The sequence below is a fragment of the Perognathus longimembris genome, chromosome 13, assembly GCF_023159225.1.
Source record: "Perognathus longimembris pacificus isolate PPM17 chromosome 13, ASM2315922v1, whole genome shotgun sequence".
Classification (NCBI taxonomy): Eukaryota; Metazoa; Chordata; class Mammalia; order Rodentia; family Heteromyidae; genus Perognathus; species Perognathus longimembris.
The window spans coordinates 24,471,176-24,492,793 of record NC_063173.1 but is presented as its reverse complement, the minus strand read 5'-3'; the positions used below and the strand labels follow the sequence as shown (position 1 = coordinate 24,492,793).

General features: G+C 40.4%; 1 protein-coding gene across 3 annotated transcripts in view; it reads left to right on the top strand.

Annotated features, from left to right (window-relative positions):
- The first annotated feature begins 347 nt into the window (after positions 1 to 347).
- The window catches only part of Uevld (UEV and lactate/malate dehyrogenase domains), a 41,827-nt gene continuing 20,556 nt past the window's right edge, over positions 348 to 21,618 (top strand). The window contains exons 1-6 of one of the 3 annotated variants that reach the window (XM_048361506.1): positions 348 to 481; positions 3,008 to 3,092; positions 6,598 to 6,663; positions 15,631 to 15,794; positions 19,438 to 19,573; positions 20,443 to 20,555. In XM_048361506.1, the coding sequence (XP_048217463.1) occupies positions 440 to 481; positions 3,008 to 3,092; positions 6,598 to 6,663; positions 15,631 to 15,794; positions 19,438 to 19,573; positions 20,443 to 20,555 (606 nt within the window). In that variant the 5' untranslated portion in view covers positions 348 to 439. Of the gene's footprint in view, positions 482 to 3,007; positions 3,093 to 6,597; positions 6,664 to 15,630; positions 15,795 to 19,437; positions 19,574 to 20,442; positions 20,556 to 21,618 lie in introns of those variants that run through there. The other 2 variants (XR_007213069.1, XM_048361507.1) reach the window with 2 other exon arrangements.

Sequence of the window (21,618 nt, the reverse complement as noted above, 5' to 3'; positions counted from 1 at the left end):
GATCCTGTTTCCCATATAGCTTTGCTCCCCAAATACAACCAAAGTTTATGGCTCCCCCCCCCCCCCCCCCCCGCACTATGCTAAAGTTAATACATCTTTCTAGAAATCTGCGTATAGCTTCTACCCCCTTTACTGCTACTACACAGGTCCTTGCCATTCCTCTCTTCAGGATGTCGAGTTTCCTTCCAGTTGGACAGAGGTGGGATTGCCAACGCATTTCGAACGGTGCCTCCAAGTCACCTGTAGCTCGCTGGGGCTGGATGCTAGCGGCCCGCAAGCGTGCGTACGTGGGACGCCGCAGGAATTTCTGGTCCGGGGAAAGGGGCGGGGTTTCGTGCCGCGCCTGCGTTTGGCCCTCGGTGGCTTCCGTCCAGGAGCTGTTCCGGAAGAAAGTTTCTGGTCTGGGGTCTGGGGGTCTGACTCCAGAACTTGCCTAGTGATGGAGTTCGACTGCGAAGGTGTGAGGCGGCTGCTTGGCAAGGTGCGATCTGGAGGCTGGGCTGGGTCCGGGGGCTCTAGGGCCCTGGGGTTGGGAGGTTGGGCTGCCTCCTCCTCACGCTCCTCGGCCTGAAGCGGAGGCCGGCTGAGGGGAGAGGTCCCGCGAAGAGGCCGCGCGGCGGCCAGGCCTCCCCTTCACTGCCCAGGCCCGGCCCAGGCTCTGGTTAGGCCCACAGCCCGGACGTCCCCAGCTTCCGCCCGCCACGGCCTTCACACGGGTCGCTAACAGCTCCCTCCCAGCACCTGCCGTCTCCGTGCCCACGCCTTTTTTTCTTAGAATGGGCCAGGTGTGACCGTCCCAGGTGTGTCCGTGAATCTGTCAATCCTGGGGCTTGGACTCAGGGCCTGGGCACTGGTCCTGAGCTATTTTTTGCTCCAGGCTAGTGCTCTACCACTTAAGTGTCACGGACTTTTTCCGCCCGGATTGGCCTCGAACCACAATCTGCGAACCGCCATCCCAGCCTCCAGAGTAGTCGGTTTTAGTCGGTATTACTGGCGTGAGCCACCGGAGTCTAGCTAGGACCGAGTGTTTTTCTCAGCCTCTCACTGGACTCTGAGACACTCCTTAGAAGACTTGAACCTGCTTTCAGACATATCTGCACGGTCACTTTCGGGAGGTGATCATTTACCAACCTTACTCCTGCTGTGAGCTCTTTTTTTTTTTTTTTTTTTTTTTTGGCCAGTCCTGGGCCTTGGACTCAGGGCCTGAGCACTGTCCCTGGCTTCTTCCCGCTCAAGGCTAGCACTCTGCCACTTGAGCCACAGCGCCACTTCTGGCCGTTTTCTGTATATGTGGTGCTGGGGAATCGAACCTAGGGCCTCGTGTATCCGAGGCAGGCACTCTTGCCACTAGGCTATATCCCCAGCCCCCTGTGAGCTCTTTTTGAAGGTAGTGACTGCTGTTGCTTTTGTATTTAACAGCACTGTGCCTGACCGAGTCGGTACTAAATCACCAACTGAAAGAGCAGAGTAGATTTAGAAATGAATGTAGAGCTTGAAAACACAGGTGATTGCCTCTCCATATTGGTAGGTTAAAGATTGGGGTTGTTGACCCAGATGTCTGACCTACATTTCTGGGATTCAGCTAGCTTGAGTTTCTAAGGAAACGCTACCTGCCTCTTAGTCCAGGCTTTCCCATCACCCCTACCTGCATAGTTCCCACCCCACCAGTGTGTAGTGGGGGAGGGCTTTCCTATCACCCATCCGCACAATTCCCATCCCACCAATGGGTGTGTGTGTGTGTGTGTGTGTGTGTGTGTGTATGTGTGTGTATTGGAGCTTCAATTCAAGGCAAACCAAACCTGGACTTGAACTATGGGCCCTGGGCACATTCTCTTAGCTTTTTTGCTTAAGGATAGCCCTCTACCTCTTGAGCCACAGCTCCACAGCGTGCATGAAGCTCTGGGTTCAGATTCCTTAGTACCACATAAACAGAAGAAGCCAAAAATGGTACTGTGGCTCAAGTGGTGGAGTGCTAGCCTTGGACCAAAGAAGCTCAGGGACAGTGCCCAGGCCCTGAGTTCAAGCCCCAGGACTGCAAAAAAAAAAAAAAAAAAAAAGTTTCACAGACTTTGCTGCCCCATCTGGTTTTGAACTATGATTATAGGTGTGAACCACTGGTGCTCAGCATGTGCATGGTTTTGTTTCCTTTTTTTTTTTTTTTTTTTTTTTTTTTTTTTTTGGCCAGTCCTGGGCCTTGGACTCAGGGCCTGACTGTCCCTGGCTTCTTCCCGCTCAAGGCTAGCACTCTGCCACTTGAGCCACAGCGCCGCTTCTGGCCATTTTCTGTATATGTGGTGCTGGGGAATCGAACCTAGGGCCTCGTGTATCCGAGGCAGGCACTCTTGCCACTTGGCTATATCCCCAGCCCCGTTTTGTTTCCTTTTGAAACCCAAGTTGCGGGGCTGGGAATGTGGCCTAGTGGTAGAGTGCTCAGCTCGTATACATGAAGCCCTGAGTTTGATTCCTCAGCACTACATATATATAGAAAAAGCCGGAAGTGGCGCTGTGGCTCAAGTGGTAGAGTGCTAGCCTTGAGCAAAAAGAAGCCAGGGACAATGCTCAGACCTGAGTTCAAGTACCACGACTGGCAAAAAAAAAAACGAAACCCAAGTTGCAAGACCATGAGTATGGGTTGGTAAAGTCAAGGTTCTTGAGTGAATGAGGTATTCTGAAAAGAGAATTGGATCTTTAGTAGTGGTGAGGGGAGTGATTCATCTTGTCCTGTCTTTTAAGGGTATTTAGAGGCAGTTTATTTTAGCAATGAAAGGCCCAGGTCCTGGGGTTTGAGCTTGAGCTTCATTACTTTACTTGCTCAGCTAATTAGCTAGATTTTCTGTATTTTTTTTCTTCTGTGAAACAGGACAGTTGTAAACCTTACTTTAGGTACTGGTTTAAAGGATTAAATCAAATACTCTTTTTGTTTATAAAGCTCTAGGGCCTAAATATAACTTAGGTATAATTATTTTGTTGTTCATAGTAGATTTTATTCCTTATTTTCTTTTTTCAGTACAAGTTTAGGGATCTAACTGTAGAAGAACTGAAGAATGTAAATACATTTTTCCCACATTTCAGATACTCCATGGACACATATGGTAAGAATGATATGTAGTCTTTTCTTGCATTGTTTGAGTGATTATTATTTGGCTCTGGAAACCTGAAAAATGATTAATTTATTATTCTTTTATGTCTGCTGTTTAACTACCTGTGACTATTTATGGTTTTTGAGGAAATTTAAGTATATTTTAATGTTAGTTTTGTTTATTATTGGAATAAACTATTTCAAATTTTGTGCCTTAAAAATATATAAATTTAGGGGTTGGGAATGTGGCTTAGCAGAAGAGCGTGTTAGCCTAGCATATATGAAATCCTGGGTTCGATTCCTCAGCACCACGTCAATGGAAAAAGCCAGAAGTGGCGCTGTGGCTCAAGTGGTAGAGTGTTAGCCTTGAGCAAAAAGAAGCCAGGGACAGTGCTCAGGCCCTGAGTTCAAGCCCCAGGACTGGCAAAAAATATACATAAAATAAAAAATATACACACACACATACACATATATACTTATTGTCTTACAGTTCTGCAGTCTAGAGTCACATAAGTGTATGACTCAGAAGTTTGGACTAAAATCAAGGTGTCAGCAGGTCTTTCTGTCAGCCTCCTTTCTAGAGACTCTTGGGGCGAATCTTCTCCCTAACTTCTTTACCTACATTCCTTGCTTTCAATCACCTTTGTCTTTTCAAAACCAGCAGTACTTCATGTCTATAACCATTCTTCTGTTTTAAGTTTTCTCTCTCATTATAGATGAGAAAGACTCTTTGTTTAATGCATTTGCATGCTGGTATTGGGGCTTGAACTCACAACCTTATATTTTCTGCTTAAGGCTGAGGTTCTACCACATGAGCCACAGCTCTGCCTCTGACTTTTTTAGTGGTTAATTGGAGATAACAGTCTCTTGGTTTTGTGTATCCAAGCTGACTTAGAACCATAATTCTCCGATCTCAGCCTCCTGAGTAGCTAGGATTACAGGCAAGATTCACCAATGCCTGGCATATTCTCTGCTTTTAAGGACCAGTGTGATTAGATTAGACCTACTCTGAGTACTAGGTAATTTTCCCATGTCAGAGTCATTTAAATCACATCTGCAGAGTCACTTTGCTAAGTAAGGTAACAAATCATAGATCCCAAGGGATAAGACAGGGACATCTTGGAGGTTTCCTTATTGTACTTAAAACCTCTATAGCTGATTCTTGATTTTTTTTTTTTTTTTTTTACTTTTTTGGTGCCAGTCCTGGAGCTTGAACTTGGCCTAGGGTCTATACCTAGCTCAAGGCTAGTACCCTGCCACTTGAGCCACAGTTCCATTTCCAGATTTTTTTTTTTTTTGTACTTTAGTGCAGATAAAAATCTTACAGACTTTCCTGAACCATGATCCTCTGCTCTCAGCCTCCTGAGTAGCTAGGATTACAAGTGTGAGCCTCTGGCATCTAGCCTGATTCTTATGTATTAATAACGAAATCTAGTTGTCTTATTCATTTCATGGAGATAATTTGATGATCTAAGAAAGATTTTATTTTATTTAAAATTTTTTACCCCATTCACTGTTGAAAGTATGTTTCTTATCACAATACTGTATATACATAACTTTCTAGTTATTTCTAGTTCTGGTATTTCTCTTCTATTCCATCCCACTTAAAAACAGATATTGGTTTAGACTCCCTAAGTTGATTTTGAGACCTACAGATAAGTCAGAGTGCAGTTTGAAAAGCATTTTTCCTCTGTAGATATGTTTTAAATTTGAATTTGCTTGAGTTAAGATAATGTATAAAATTCAGATTTATATATTACACATCTGAGGTTTAATGAAATAAGAAGAGCTAATTGTGTTTGCAAAAGAAATTATTAGACTTTGATTAATTTGTGACTGTTCCCACTTTTGTTTTGCTGGAATGCTTTGTTCATGTTAAACATATGTTCGCCAGTGCTGGTGGCTCACGCCTGTAACCCTAAGCTACTCAGGAGGTTGCGATCTGAGGATAGTGATTCAAAGCCAGTCCAGGCAGAAAAGTTCGTGAGACACTCCAGTTAACTACCAGAAGACTGGAAATAGCACTGTGGCTCAATGTGGTAGAGGCACTAGCTTTGAGCAAAAAAGCTCAGAGACAGCTCCCAGGCCCTAAATTCAAGCCCTACAACTGGAAAAAAAAAAAAAATCCACTCCACTTCTCTTTCCATTTTAGTTTTTGCCACAAGGTGATGGCCTTAGAATGTGCAGCCTTTGAGAGGCTCTGTGACAGAGCCCTCATAAATCGGATAAATACCCTTACAAAAGAAGCCAGAGAAAGAAGAGTCTTGTCCCATTGCCTTATGAATCAGGCTGTTTGTAAATTAGGTAGTAACCTTTCCCCAAACACCAAACTGCCAGCACTACCACCTTGGATTTCCCTGCCTCTGGAACTCTGCAAAATAAATTTCTGTTGTTTGGTCAAAACAAAACAAACCTACTTTATGATATTCCATTATAGCAGCCTAAAAAGATAACACAGCCTAGTTTCCTTACCCTACTTTCTACAAGTCATCAAAGTCCTCCCCAAGTGGAGGTGTGGCTCAAGTGGCAGAGCATCAACCTTGAAGAAAAAAGCCATGCAAGAGTGCAAGGTCCTGGGGCTGGGAACATAACCTAGTGGCAAGAGTGCTTGACTCGTATACATGAAGCCCTGGGTTCAATTCCCCAGCATCACATATATAGAAAACAGCCCGAAGTGGCGCTGTGGCTCAAGTGGCAGAGTGCTAGCCTTGAGCAAAAAGAAGCCAGGGGCAGTGCTCAGGCCCTGAGTTCAAGGTCCAGGACTGGCAAAAAAACAAAAAAAATTAAAAAAAGTAATTTCTGATCTTTCTAGAAGTTTGCTTTAAGAAAATCTAACATTTTGTCTTCTGGTTATATGTGACTATAACTGATTAATTACATGGGACAATTCTTTAATGATGTTCCTTGTCTGGCACCAGTGGCTCACACCTATAATCCTACCTACTCAGGAAGCTGGGATCTTAGGATCATGGTTCAAAGCCAGCCTGGGCAGGAAAGTCAGTAAGACTCTTATCTCCAATAATTACCAAAGAGTTGGAAGTGGAAGAGTGACTCAAGTGATAGAGCACCAACCTTGAGCAAAAAAAGCTCAGAGGTGGCCCCCAAGCCCTGAGTTCAAGCCCCAGAACTGGCACAAAAACAAGCAAAACTTCCTTTATTGTATAATACTTATTATTAAGGGCTTTTTTGTCTCATTTGTTCCTATAACAAATTTGTGAAGCAGTTATCTTTATTTTACAAGTGATGAAACTGAAGATGAAATAGATTAAACACAAGTCACATTCCTCTTAAGGGAAGAAGATGGCTTAGAACTTGGTTTCAGTGTCAAAATTCTCCATTCTTTCTGCTAGCATGTTTTCTGAGTAAACATTCTAGTCATTTCCTCTTGCTGACCTTTATATAGATCCTGGTATTTAAAGACCGAGGGGTATATATGTGTGTGTGTGTGAACATGCACTCATGCACTGAATTATAGTTCTATTTAAGATTGACATTTTGGGATTTTTTTTTCTTTCTAGTTTTTAAAGATAGTTCCCAAAAAGACCTGCTGAATTTTACTGGCACTATTCCTGTGATGTATCAAGGTAAGAATGGAAGTTGAGAAAATTGTGGTTATCCTCAAAGAGCAGTTTCTTTAATACAAATCATATTTTTTATGCCATAACATTCTCTTTCCTCCTCTCTGTGTGCCTACTACTACTGTGATAGGTTCTGGGATACAGAATACAAAGAAGAACAAGACATAGACACGCCCTTGGGGAGAGTTATCTCTGCTTTCCATAACAGTATACATTCTGTCCTCCATTATAACTGTATTTCATTCTGCTCTCTCTCTATATGCTCTCAAAGGCATAATGTAAATAAGTTAAAATTGTGTAAAGGTCATGATGATATTTTTCTTCTTATGCCCATTCTTTAGAGATATATGCCATCTTAATAATATATCCATCTAAACATTATGATGACTGAAATTATAATTTTATTATAGAATGACTTTAAATCTGAAAGCTCTTCCAGTAGTTCTGACTCCTTTGGTAATGAATTACTAAAATCGAGACAGGCAGGGTTAGAGGCAGGACATTTGCTGACAGGAAAGAAGGAAGAAGATACTAGGAAAAAATCAGTAGTAAAATCTTAACATTTATGGGAATCCAGGTCATCAGCGACTTGCCAGGAATGGGCTATTAAAGTGTGTAAATGCTGCTAAGAGACATTTATGGAAAATGAAAATTATTTTACTTCTTTAATGAACATTTAAAAATTCTTGTTATTATTATTTTGAGGCAAAGTCTTTTATGTTATTCAAGCTCATGAACTCAAATGATTCTTCTGACTCAGTCCTCTGGTGTGACCAGGATACCTATGTAGTAGGTGTGTGTGTGTGTGTGTGTGTGTGTGTGTGTGTGTGTGTGTGTGTACCTAGGACTTGAACTCGGCCTGGGTGCTGTCCCTGAGCTCTATTTGTTCAAGGCTAGTGTTCTGCCATGTTAACCACAGCTCCAGTTCCAGCTTTATTTTTGGTGGTTAATTGGAGATAAGAATTTCATGGACTTTGCTGCCCCAATAGGCTTTGAACCATGATCCTCAGATACAGCCTCCTGAGTAGCTAGGACTGCAGGCATGAGCACTCAGCTCTCAAAGACATATTGTAAATAAGTTACTCAAAGGAAAAGGAGTCTGGTTCTGACAGAGGCTAAGATAAAATCAGTAGACTTCTATGTATTAGAGACATTTCTATAATATGCTGATTTTTAATGCTTGTTGCACATTCCCATTAAATAGGAAGCTCTTTAAAACTGTTTTCTGGGGGCTGGGAATATAGCCTAGTGGTAGAGTGCTTGCCTCATAGACATGAAGCCCAGGGTTCAATTTCTCAGCACCACATATATAGAAAAAGCCAGAAGGGGAGCTGCGTCTCAAGTGGTAGAATGCTAGCGGTGAGCAAAAAGAAGCCCTGGATAGTGCTCAGGCCCTGAGTTCAAACCCCAGGACTGGCAAAAAAAAAAAAAAAGTAAAAATGTTTTCTGGTATCAGGAGCCCTAGCTACTCAGGAGACTGGGATCTAAGGATTGCTGTTTGAAGCCAGCTCAGCGCAAAAATCTGTGAGACTCTTATGTCCAATAAACTAATCAGAAAAGGCTGGAAGTGGTGCTGTGGCTCAAGAGGCAGAGTGCTGGCCTTAAGCACAAAAAAGGTTCACAGGCAGTGCCCAGGCCCGGAGTTCAAGCCCTAGAATCAGCAAAAAGAAAGTTTTCTAGAACTGACATTGTAGCATTGGGGGTGTGGCCAAAACTTCCTTGAGTATTGTCAGAGTTCCTTAAATGTTTCTAATGTGTAAACATACTGAGCATCATTGTGGTATAAGCTCTATGTGGATGGAAGCAAGATGGAAAAGTAGCTTTCAGAGGAAGGAGGATTTCCAAGGTGAGAAAAATATTTTGGTGAAAATGAACTATTATTTATACCTGGCCTATTTCTAAAATGGATTGGAGGTTAAAAAGTACAATTCATAGCATTGTCATGAAAACAAGGTAGAGAGAAGGTTCTGCATCAGATTCTTAACTCATTATGTGCCCCTCCCAATTGGACTGATCCTTGAATTCCATTTGATGGGAAAATTTTCAAAGCAATTCACAAAGTAAGAGGGAGCAAAGAGGGAAAGACTCGACAAATGGGACTACTACAAATTAAAAAGTTTCTGCACAGCTAAGGACATAGCCACCAAAATAGAAAGACAGCCAATGATATGGGAAAGGATATTTACCAGCACAGCAACAGACAAAGGCCTGATATCTGTCATCTACAGAGAACTCAAAAAACTAAGCCCCTCCAAGCCCAATAAACCTATTAGGAAATGGGCAAAAGAGCTAAAGAGAGATTTCACAAGAGAAGATATAAAAATGGCAAAGAAACACATGAGGAAATGCTCAACATCCCTGGTAGTAAAGGAAATGCAAATAAAAACAACCCTGAGATACCACTTCACCCCAGTTAGAATGGCCTATACTCTGAACTCACGAAACAACAAATGCTGGAGGGGTTGCGGGGAAAGAGGAACCCTTCTCCATTGTTGGTGGGAGTGCAAATTAGTACAACCACTTTGGAGAACAGTATGGAGGTTTCTCAAAAAGCTCAATATAGACCTACCCTATGACCCAGCCATACCACTCCTAGGCATCTATCCTAAACAGCAAAACCTAAGATATCAAAAAGACATTTGTACTTGCATGTTTATCGCGGCACAATTCACAATAGCCAAAATATGGAAACAACCCAGATGCCCCTCCACAGACGAATGGATCCAAAAAATATGGTACTTATACACAATGGAATACTACATAGCGATTAGGAATGGTGAAATGTTGTTATTCGCAGGGAAATGGTCAGAACTCGAACAAATAATGTTGAGCGAGACAAGCCTAGAACACAGAAAACAAAGGGGCATGAGACAGAGAGACAGTAGAGACCAAGTCTGTGAATACTATATATGTTCTTGATACATTGTATATTGTATATATGTCTACCTGACCTAGAGAAGGGATAGAAAAACAGGACGTAAGATATCACAAGAAATGTACACACTGCCCTACTATGTAACTGTACCCTTTTTGCACAACACCTTGTAAAAAAATTTGTGTTCAATTAATAAACAAATTAAAAAAAAAAAAGAGGGAGCAAAGAGGGGCTGGGAATATAGCCTAGTGGCAAGAGTGCTTGCCTCATATACATGAAGCCCTGGGTTCAATTCCCCAGCACCACATATACAGAAAATGGCCAGAAGTGGTGTTGTGGCTCAAGTGGCAGAGTGCTAGCCTTGAGCAAAAAGAAGTCAGGGACAGTGCTCAGGCCATGAGTCCAAGGCCCAGGACTGGCCAAAAAAAAAAAAAAAAGAAGAGGGAGCAAAGACTGTTTTAGTTAATGCATAGATAGTGGGGGAAGAAGTTCATCCAAGAGCTTGGTGTACTTAAGGCCTTTTTATTTTTACAGGAGACAGTCTGGGGTTTGAACTCATACTAGAGTATAATAGGCTGACAATCTACATTTTAGTTATACTTTCAGTTTTTCTGCTGTTTATTTTTGAGATAGGGTCTCTGGAACTTTTCTGCCTGGGCTGCCCTCAAGCCATGATTCTCAGGCCCTCAACCTTCCAAGCACTGAGGATCACAGGCGGGAGACATCGGTGCCTAACTCCCCTTGGGCTCTTTATATTAGCTAAAATGGGTTACGAGAACTGAACTTCAACTTTCCTCAAGATAAGCATGTTCTTAATACTTGGCACTAGTACTATACAAGTCATTTTTCTGATAGAAAGTTTTGACATTATCACCTAAGCAGAAGCATTGCATGTAAGGAGGATATTACTAAAAAGTCTTGGGACATGGGTGCCTGTTTCTTATAACTTTTTGTTGATGTTCTTGGTCTTGGGGCTTGACCTTAGGGCCTGGGTGCTATCCCTGAGCTCTTTTGCTCAAGGCTAGTACTCTACCACTTTGAACCACAGCTCTACTTCCAGTTTTGAGGTTAATTGGAGATAAGAGTCTCACCAGCCTTTCTGTTCAGGCTGGCTTCAGACTGCAACCCTCTGATCTCAGCTTCCTGAGTAGCTAGGATTACAGGCATGAACCACCAGTGCCAGGCTCGTGTAACTTTTATTAGCACTCTTTTGATCAAAACACTTGCTGTGTCAGACATTTTTAAATTCTGTCCACATCCCTCATCTGGGGCAAGGTCAGAGAAATTATTCAGTTTTTCTGGAGGGGTATTGGGGCTTGAACTCATGCTCTTGTGCTCTACCACTTAAGCCAAACTTTCATCCTTTTTTGTTTTGTTAGTCATTCTTCAGATAGAATTCCCGATTTTTGTAGACCATAACCTTTAAATCTGCTTCCTTCATAGCTGGGATTATAGGACACGCTTGATTATAAAAGTCTCTACCGTTCAGGAACTTTGTTGAGTCTTGCTAACATTTTGCAGTTTTGTTTGGACTGGCCTCAAACAGCAAACCTCCCCATCTCCATCTCCAGAATAGCTGGTGTTATAGGCATGAGCCATCATGTCTAGCCCCTCATATATTCTTAATTGGGGAAATGAGACATGCCCAGAGAAGGAATAGTGTTCTCTTTCTTCAATACAGTTGTATGTGCACATGTATGTGTGTGTGTGTGCACGCACATGTGCATGCCTGCACACACCAATCCTGGGGCTTGAACTCAGGACCTGGGCACTACCCTTGAGCTTTTTTGCTCAAGGTTACCACTTTACTACTTCAGTCACAGCTCTACTTTTAGCTTTTTTTTTTTTTTTTTTTTGCCAGTCCTGGGCCTTGGATTCAGGGCCTGAGCACTGTCCCTGGCTTCTTTTTGCTCAAGGCTAGCACTCTGCCACTTGAGCCACAGCACCCCTTCTGACCGTTTTCTATATATGTGGTGCTGGGGAATCGAACCCAGGGCTTCATGTATCCCAGGAGAGCACTCTTGCCACTAGGCCGTATTTCCAGCCCCGAGAATTTCTTTTTTTTTTTTTTCTTTCACTTTTAGCTTTTTGGTGGTTAATTGGAGACCAGAGTTTCATGGACTTTTCTGTGCTGGCTGGCTTTGAACTATAGTTCTCAGATCTTAACCTCTTGAGCAACTATGGATTACAGGCTTGAGTCACTGGTGCCCAGCTTCAATACAGTTTTTAATCCTACAAACTTAGTAATTCTCCTTTACTCATATTGTATGTTTTTGAGGCTAATAATACGTTTTTAGATTCTCAGAGGCTATGTTTCTTTAATTGACATAAATGATACATGCTTGAGAATCTGCCAGGTACTTTCTATAGCAGAGACTTACTAAAGTCAGGAAAAAAATCTGAGAGATACTTATTTTTCTTTAATAAGATCTCCTTTTAGTCCCAGGATGAGTTTTTGAGTTTCACTAGATTTCTTTTTTGAGATATTTACCCAGAATGTGCTCATGATTAAACACATGGTTAGCTACTAAAGTCTGTTGGAAAGTGAGAAACTTCAGTACAGAGCTTTTTCTTAGCTCCTGACTCTTAGTTCACTTTACATTTTTTTCTATGCCCAGGATTTAACTGGTTTTCATTTCCATGCATTCTATCTGTAGATTATCCTACATTAATATTTACCATGTCATGTACCATATATGGCAAGTATTCTATATACATGAACTGATTTCAGGCCAAGAATTCTGTGACATAGGAACTATTATAATCCTTGTTTCACATAGAACTTGCGGAACAGAGAAGTTAAGTAACTGCCTGAAGACATAAAGCTAGTAGTGTGTGGAACTAGACATTCTTGTCCTAAGCAACATATTGTTAAGTGCACTAAAAGATACAGTCTTCAATAATACTAAGAGATATGAATAAAAAGAGATACAGTAGAATATCTCTAGCTTCCTAGTAACCAAAGTAGAAATATTTGCTCTTGGTAGGCATGACCTACATGATTCAAACTGCAATAGCATGTGCTCAAATTCTTTCCTCAAGTAATTAAATCTACCGCGGGGTTGAGATTGAACCCAAGACCTCATGCATGCTAGGCAACCCTCTGTCACTGAATTGCTCTCCCAGATCCAGTCATTTCTTTACCTTGTGTTTATCATTCACAGTGCTTGCTTCCTTTTCTGTAAATAGTACTAGAATATTTCTAAAATGTATTTTTTTAGTGTTTCCAAATGATGCATGGACCATTTGCATCTAATTTCCTAGAGTGTATAATATGGATTTGTATAAGGTTGTGCAGATTTTGGGGTTTTATTCCATATCTACTGAAACTCAATCTCTGAAGATAAGTCCCAGGAAACTGAATGTTTTTAAATTTCATGCATACACTAAAGTATCAGAATTATTGAGCAAGGTGACTGTTAAGGTTGTTTTTATATTTAAAATGTTAAGATTATTATTATTTTTTCTTTTTTTTTACTAGTCCTGGGGCTTGGACTCAGAGCCTGAGCACTGTTCCTGGCTTCTTTTTGCTCAAGGCTAGCACTCTGCCACTTGAGTCACAGCGCCATTTCTGGCCGTTTTCTGTATATGTGGTGCTGGGGAATTGAACCCAGGGCTTCATGTATAAGAGACAAGCACTCTTGCCACTAGGCCATATCCCTAGCCCCTAAGATTATTTTTATCTGTGTGTGTACTATCTTTAAGTTCTCTGTCTGTATATTCTATGTGCCTGATTCTTGAGGGTTATCAGACCCTATTTGGTTAGTTCATTCAGTTTTAATTTATTTGTTCATTATTATTTAAGATTTTTTTTCTCTTCCTTCCTTCCTTCCTTTTTTTTTTTTTTTTTTTTTTTTTTTTTTTGCCAGTTCTGGGGCTTAAACCAGAACCTGAATGCTGTCCCTGAGCTGCTTTTTTTTTTTTTTTTTTTCTCAAGGCTAGTGCTCTATCACATGAGCCACTGCTCCATTTCTGGCTTTTTGGTAGTTAATTAGAAATAATTGTCTCACATACTTTACTGCTTGGCGTAGCTTCAAACCATGATCCACAGATCTCTGCCTCCTGAGTAGCTAGGATTACAGGTGTCAGCCACCAATGCCTAGCCTTTTTGTTGATTTTTGAGACTGGATGTCATGTAGCTTAGACTCTGAATTTATTTTTTTTCATTTTTTAAAATTTAATTTTTACTGTCAAGGTGATGTACAGAGAGGTTACAGTTACATAGGTAAGGTAGTGAGTATATTTCTTGTCTAACTGTTACCTCCTGCCTCATTTTTCTCCCACCTTCCCTCCTCCCAAATCCCCCCCGCCTCGAGTTGTACAGTTAATTTCCAGCACATTGTCTTGTGAGTATTGCTGTTGCATTGGTTCATCTTTTATCCTTTGTCTCTCCATTTTGGTGTTCCCTTTCCTAATTCAGATAAACGTATACACAATACCCAGGGTACCGGGCTGGGAATATGGCCTAGTGGCAAGAGTGCTTGTCTCATAATAGCCAGAGTACCAAAATCAAATACAGTGACAACAGGGGCTAAACCACAGGGAAGATAAACAAAAGAAAAAAATTTCACATAGTACATTAAAAATAACAACAATGATAAACCATTTGTTTCCATATCTTAGAGTTCATTTTGCTTAGCATCATCTTATGTGATCATATATGTACATAGCTTTTGAGCTATTGTGATCATCTGCTAGGACTGCCCTAGACATACTAATTATTACCAATGAGGGAAACCATAGAGTATGTATTTCTTTGTGACCCTGAACTTACTATTCTCCTGCCTCTACCTCCTGAACAGTAGAATTATAGGTAGGAACTACCATACCTAACTAAAATCAAAACAAAAAAATTATAACAGGATCTCATAGACTATATAACAGACTGGCCTTAAATTTACTCAATAGTCCAGCCCATTCTTGATCCTGTAGTCCTGCCTCAGCTTCCCAAGTGCTGAGATTACAGAAAAACTCATAAAGCAATTGGCATCTTAGACACTATACTTGTTACTTGCATTATAGAAATGAGCCAAATTATGGCACAACATGAAAGCAGCCTGAGTGATGTCAATGGCTCACACCTGTAATCCTAGCTACTCAGGAGGCTTAGATCTGAGGATCAAGGTTCAAAGCCAGCACAAAGGCAAGAAAGTTTGTAAAACTCTTTATTTCTAATTAACCACCAAATAACCAGAAGTAGAGCTAAGGCTCAAGTGATACAGAGTGCTAGTCTTGAGCACAAAACCTCAGGGACAGCACCCTGGCCCTGAGTTCGAGCTCCAGGACTGAGGACTGGCACAATAAAGGGAGAGAGGGAGGGAGGGAGGAAAGGACAGAGGGAAGGAGGAAAAGGAAGGAAGCAAGCAAGAAGACAGGCTGGTAAATAAATAATTGTTTTTCTTTTTCTTTTCTTTTCTTTTCTTTTCTTTTCTTTTTTTTTTTTTTTGCCGGTCCTGGGCCTTGGACTCAGGGCCTGAGCACTGTCCCTGGCTTCTTTTTGCTCAAGGGTAGCACTCTGCCACTTGAGCCACAGTGCCCCTTCTGGCATTTTTCTGTATACGTGGTGCTGGGGAATCGAACCTAGGGCTTCATGTATGGGAGGCAAGCTCTCTTGCCACTAGGCCATATCCCCAGCCCAATAAATAATTTCAATATACAATAAATTAAAAAATAGATATATCCACTACTTTTCAAGGGAGATACAATATCTCTGCTTGGTATTAGGAAAGACAATAATGTTATATCCCAAATTCTTGAAATAGATCCTATAAATATTTATTGAATTAGATGAACTGGTTATTGGCTTATCTTAATTCTTCACGTTTTACTGATGCTATATGTGGACAGATTTTCAGTGTGGATGAAGTGAGAGAAGTGGGCTTTGATTTACATTAATCCTTTTCATGTAAACTTAACTATTTGTCCTTCTCCCTCCTCCTCTGACCCTTTTTACTATTAGGGATTGAACCTAGTGACTCACACATAATCAGGTGCTCTGAGTCAGCAACTCATATTTTGAAATGACATCTAAGTGTAACATAAATGTAATGTACATGCTTCATTATTGTTTGAAAATGTATTTATTTTTTCTCAAATAGGTAATACATATAACATACCAATTCGTTTCTGGATTTTGGATTCTCACCCTTTTGCTCCCCCCATTTGTTTCTTGAAGCCAACTGCAAATATGGGAATCTCAGTTGGAAAACATGTGGATGCTCAAGGCAGAATATACTTGCCCTACCTCCAAAACTGGAACCATGTAAGACCAACTTGGATTTTCTTCAAAAAGTTCTTTATTTTTCTGAGTATTATTTGCCTATGATTCTGATAGTACAGATAAGTATAGTGCTCTATGATCTTACATAAGATCTTTGAATTTGAAATTGAGCTCTCTAAGGTACTTCAGGTCCAGAACCCTGATGACAACAGCCTGTGTGAAGCCAGTTTCCTGGTCTGGGAGCCAGCTAGTCTTTTTATAGCTATTTGCCACTTGAGAAAGTACATGAAAAGCTGGTAACAAGACATTAGGGAATTAATACCTACATTCTTTTGTTGAGATGGAGTTTTTTTTTTTTTTTTTTTTTTTTTTTTTTTTTGGCCAGTCCTGGGCCTTGGACTCAGGGCCTGAGCACTGTCCCTGGCTTCTTCTCGCTCAAGGCTAGCACTCTGCCACTTGAGCCACAGCGCCGCTTCTGGCCGTTTTCTGTATATGTGGTGCTGGGGAATCGAACCTAGGGCCTCATGTATCCGAGGCAGGCACTCTTGCCACTAGGCTATATCCCCAGCCCTGAGATGGAGTTTTGACAGCTTCTTTCCCAGACTGACCTTGAAACCATGTTCCTCTTGTTCTGTTCCTCTCAAGTAGCTGAGTACTGTCATGAGCTACCATACCTAGTTTCTTGGATTTTTGTTTTGTAGTTCTGGGGATTGAACCTTTCAGCCCACTGAGTTATACTCCTTGCCAGAGAAGTTTAAATTTTTATCTTCATTTATGTATGTAATTGTAACTTGTTTATTTTACAATTCATCATATGGTTTTGTATTCTTAATTTCCACCTATTATTATGTTGAGCATTTTTTTCATGTTAAAATGTTTTCAAAGTACATAGTTTTTAATGTTTCCCTCATGATCCAGAATAAAGATATTAAAAATCATCCCTCTAAATCTCCGTATTATAACTTAATGGTGGATATCATTATGTACAAAGGTATATAATCTTATGTTATCATTAATATTTCTTGGGGCTAGGAATGTAGCTCAGTGGTAGAGAGCTTGCCTAGTATGTACATGGTTCTGGAATTATGGAATCAAGGAATTGTACATATTTTTAAGGTTTTTTTTTTTATATATTACCAAGGCTTCCAAAAATGTAAGTAAAACACGTTTCTGACATCAACAGTAGTCAGTGTAGGAGGGCACCTATTTTATAGTACTTGTGTACTAAAAGTGTGAGAACAATAGGGCTTGTAAAATTTCACTGTCTTAGAGTTTACTCTTAGCTTCTGTAACTCCATTTTTGTGACTCCATGTTAGATGTCTGCACCCCCAACCATGAGACTAGTTCCTTATAGTTTTTTTTTTGTTTTTTTTTTTTTTTGGCCAGTCCTGGGCCTTGGGCTCAGGGCCTGAGCACTGTCCCTGGCTTCTTCCCGCTCAAGGCTAGCACTCTGCCACTTGAGCCACAGCGCCACTTCTGGACGTTTTCTGTATATGTGGTGCTGGGGAATCGAACCTAGGGCCTCGTGTATCCGAGGCAGGCACTCTTGCCACTAGGCTATATCCCCAGCCCCTTATAGTTTTACATTTAAAGATACATGTAGCCTTTGTTCCTCTCTGTATCTAGGTAGCAACCATAGTAATGGATTGTGAAAATGATCGTAGTAACAAATTATAGAAATAATCATAGTAGTAGTTATAGAAATGCCATGGTAACTGTCAGGTTACCACTGTCAGGTTGCTCCACTTATGATTGCTTACTGGATTGTTTTAGCCTGCTCATGCTTGCTTAGTTGATATTAGGGGAACATAGTAACAATTGTTAAAAATGAAGTTAATATTAGGTCAGCCTGCGTGTGAAATTCTGCTTCTTATAAATGGCTTGCTTAACCTGTTTTTGACTTGCATTGACCCCCTGTGTGTGATACGTGACAACCTGCTGTGGAATGCGTAGCTTTTACCTTTAAAAATCCAGCCCTATCCAGCTCAGGGCTGTTCTTCACCATCCTGACAATGGAGACCAGACTCTGTGCACAGCTAAATAAAGACTCCTAGCCTGATTGACTCATTGCTGGCGACTTTATTGTCATGGGTTCAAGTCCTGGGTGACCAGGATACTACAAAAGGAGGTTTTGTCATTAAAACAAAAATATTGACTGGGTACAGGTGGCTCACACTTATAATTCTAGCTACTCAGGAGGCTGAGTTCTGAGGATCACATTTCAAAGCCAGCCCAGGCAGGAAAATCTGTGAGACTCATCTCCAGTTAACCACCAGAAAACCAGCACTGGTGCTGTGGCTCAAAGTGATAGGCCTTGAGCAAAAGAGCTCAGGGACAGCACCCAGGCCCTGAGTTCAAGCCCCATGACCGACCAAAAAACAACAACAACAAAAAACTTGACTGAGGTAGCCATACATAATATGTTCTCATTTTTTATAAGTTGTTTTGTTTTGTTTTGTTTTTTGTCAGTCCTAGGGCTTGGACTCGGGGCCTGAGCACTATCCCTGCCTTCTTTTTGCTCAAGGCTAGCACTCTACCACTTGAGCCACAGCCCCACTTCCAGCTTTTTCTGAGTATGTGGTACTGAGGAATCAAACCCAGACTTGGTGCATGCAAGGCAAGCACTCTACTGTTAAGCCATATTCCCAGCCCTCATGTTTTATAAGTAATGAAAAATCTTATAAAAGAACAATTTACAATATACTTATAAGTACTTATAACATTGTAGAACTGGAGGGCAGGGCTATTGGAATCAGGTGAAGTTGGAATAAAAAGTGGCCTTTAGAGATATAAGAAGATATTAGTGTTATAAAAAGATGTACAAGTTTTACTTTGTTTTCATTGTTTTCTGTAATTTTAATATACAAAACCTTAAAGGAAAGGGAAAAAGAAAGATGCTCGTGGCTCAGGCCTGTAATCCTAGCTACTCAGGAGTCTGAGACCAAACGGATCAGGGTTTGAAGCCAGTTTGAGCAGATAGGAGAATCATAGTTGGAAGGGAGCCAGGGCAAAAGTTAGCAAGATTCTATCTCAAAAACAAGCAAGCCTGGAGACCAGTGGAACAGAATAGAAGATCCAGAAATAAACTCACAGACCTACAGCCATCTAATATTTGACAAGTGAGCCAAAAATACAGTTTGGAAAAAGGCCTCTTCCACAAATGGTGTGGAGAAAGCTGTATATCCTTATACAGAAAGCTGAAAATGGATCCCTCTCTGTCTCCTTGTACTAATATCAATTCAAATGGATCAAAGACCTCAGTGTAAGACCTGAAACCTTGAAGCTACTACAAGAAGGAACAGGAGAAACACTAAAACTTCTTGGCACATGTAGGTACTTTTTCAGTAGAGTTTCAGGTGCTCAGCAAATCATGAAGAATTTTTAGCTTGACTTAAAGCTAAAAAGTTTCTGCATAGCAAAGGAAGGACATAGTTAATAAGCTAAAAAGACAGCCTATAGAATGGGAGAAGATCTTTGCCTACTACATCTGACTGGCCTAATATCAAGAACATACAAAAAGTTCAAGAAACTAACACTCAGAGACTCGGGTTTTCAGCTGTGCACAGGTTGAGGTCTCCAACCCTTTTATTGTTCAACAGTAAATTGTCAATGATGTATAGGTTAGAAAGTCGCATTCTTTAGCAGAATTTTTGTGTAACTTGTCCCTTGGTGTATATTCTGCAGCCCAAATCTGTCATTGTTGGATTAATTAAAGAAATGATCACCAAGTTTCAAGAAGAACTGCCCCTGTATTCTGTATCATCATCTGATGAAGCACGGCAGGTGGACTTGCTAGCCTACATTGCAAAAATCACGGAAGGTTTGTATTTTTGTCAGATTGCCTTCAGACCTAAGACTTTAGATAACTTCTCATTAAAGTTCTCTACCCTCTGCTTCTTAATTTCTAGATAAATAAATATGCACATGTATACATACATTTCTATTTAATAAAAATTCCTGTACATCTTTCATAAGGTATTATCATACAGTTTCAATAGTTTCTTAAAATAAAAACAATCACTCTTAGATAAAATAGTTGTGTTAACCAAAACCACATGGTATATATTAATGGTCCCCAGTCTTTTTCACTATATGTTTATGTAGCTTTCTAACTTACTTAGTGCACTGGACAAGATGTATAATTCTCAGTGTTTCTTATTGAAAATCAAGCCAAATAAATATTCATACTTAGAATATGTTAGTAGAGTATTAAACTTTTTTTGTCCTGTAGAACAAAGCTGCAAGAATCACAATTTTTTTCAGGATTTCAGAAATTTTACATATTTTTAGTTTTTTTTTAATGTTTGGGAAAATATTTTTAAAAACAGTATTTTAGGATTCTTTTTTTTTTTTTTTTTTTTTTTTTTTTGCCAGTCCTGGGGCTTGGACTCAGGGCCTGAGCACTGTCCCTGGCCTCTTTTTGCTCAAGGCTAACACTCTGCCACTGGAGCCACAGCGCCACTTCTGGCTATTTTCTATATATGTGGTGCTGAGGAATCGAACCCAGGGCTTCATGTATACAAGGCAAGCACTCTTGCCACTAGGCCATATTCCCAGCCCTAGAATTCTTAATATAAGGCTTTGTATATTCAACAGATATCTATTGGTTGGTGTGTGGTTTTTCTTTTTTTAAGATGCTAGAACAACATCTTTGGAATTTTTAAATGAGGATTATCTTTTTCTGTATAGGTGTCTCAGACATAAATTCAAAGAGTTGGACAAATGAAAAGACAGTCAATAAGATTACTGTGGTTGGAGGTGGAGAGTTGGGTATTGCCTGCACATTAGCTATCTCAGCAAAGGTATGTAAGCATCAAGGTTGTCAATACAGTTACACTTCCAAGTACTTTATTGAACAGCAAAACCCAATGGCTACATTTTTTCATGGAGGCATACCTCATTGTACTGTAGAATATATTTAGTAACTTGATAAAAAAAGAACAGTCATGGAGTAGGTTTTGTAGAAGTAATTTGAACAATGGCCTCATTCTAATCCAAAAGAAGCCTCAATTTGACATTCATCGGACTTAGTTACAAATTCTTCTGTGATTTCTGAGTCATCATGGTTTAATTAACTTATTTAATAGAATTCATTATTTTAGCTTTCTAAAATTAGCATTTTAGAAAATGGATTGTCTCTTCTTACATAATTACTTTCTTAGTTTCTGACTCAATATTTTACATTAGTTTATGATTTTTTGGTCTGTCCTTTTTGTTTTTTTGTTTTTTTGTTTTTTTTTGCCAGTTCTGGGGCTTGAACTCAGGGCCTGAGCACTGTCTCTTGCTTCTTTTTTGCTCAAGGCTACCACTTTACCACTTAAGCCACAGTGCCACTTCTGGCTTTTTCTGTTTACATGGTGTTGAGGAATCAAACCCAGGGCTTCATGCATGCTAGGCAAGCACTCTACCACTACCTGTCCTTTTTTTCTAAGTCGTTTCTGTATGAGTTGTTTATACCAAAACTTAAATCCCCTTCTAGCCCTGCCCTCTCCCTCTCAGGCCCAGAATCATAGTAATAGCATGTTTTAGGTCATTTCAGAGGGTGCCTAGACTGGAACAGCTGTTGCTAGGTATATTTGTTGGCTGTCACTGGTTTTTCTTTTTCCTTTAAAATTCAATTGTTATCTAAATTTTTCCCTTTCCATTTAAGAATCAGGTACATCTTAGAATTAAGTTCTGCCTCAGCAAATAATTAGATTATATCCTAGGAGCCAGAAATAAATTAACTCAGACAGTCTATGCTTATTTGGGGGCACATATTAGGTTTATTTTTCCTCACCTATAATCTGAATGTACTACCTCTTAATTAGAGTTTGAGTTTTCTTGTTATTTTATTTTTTTGCCAATCCTGGGGCTTGAACTCAG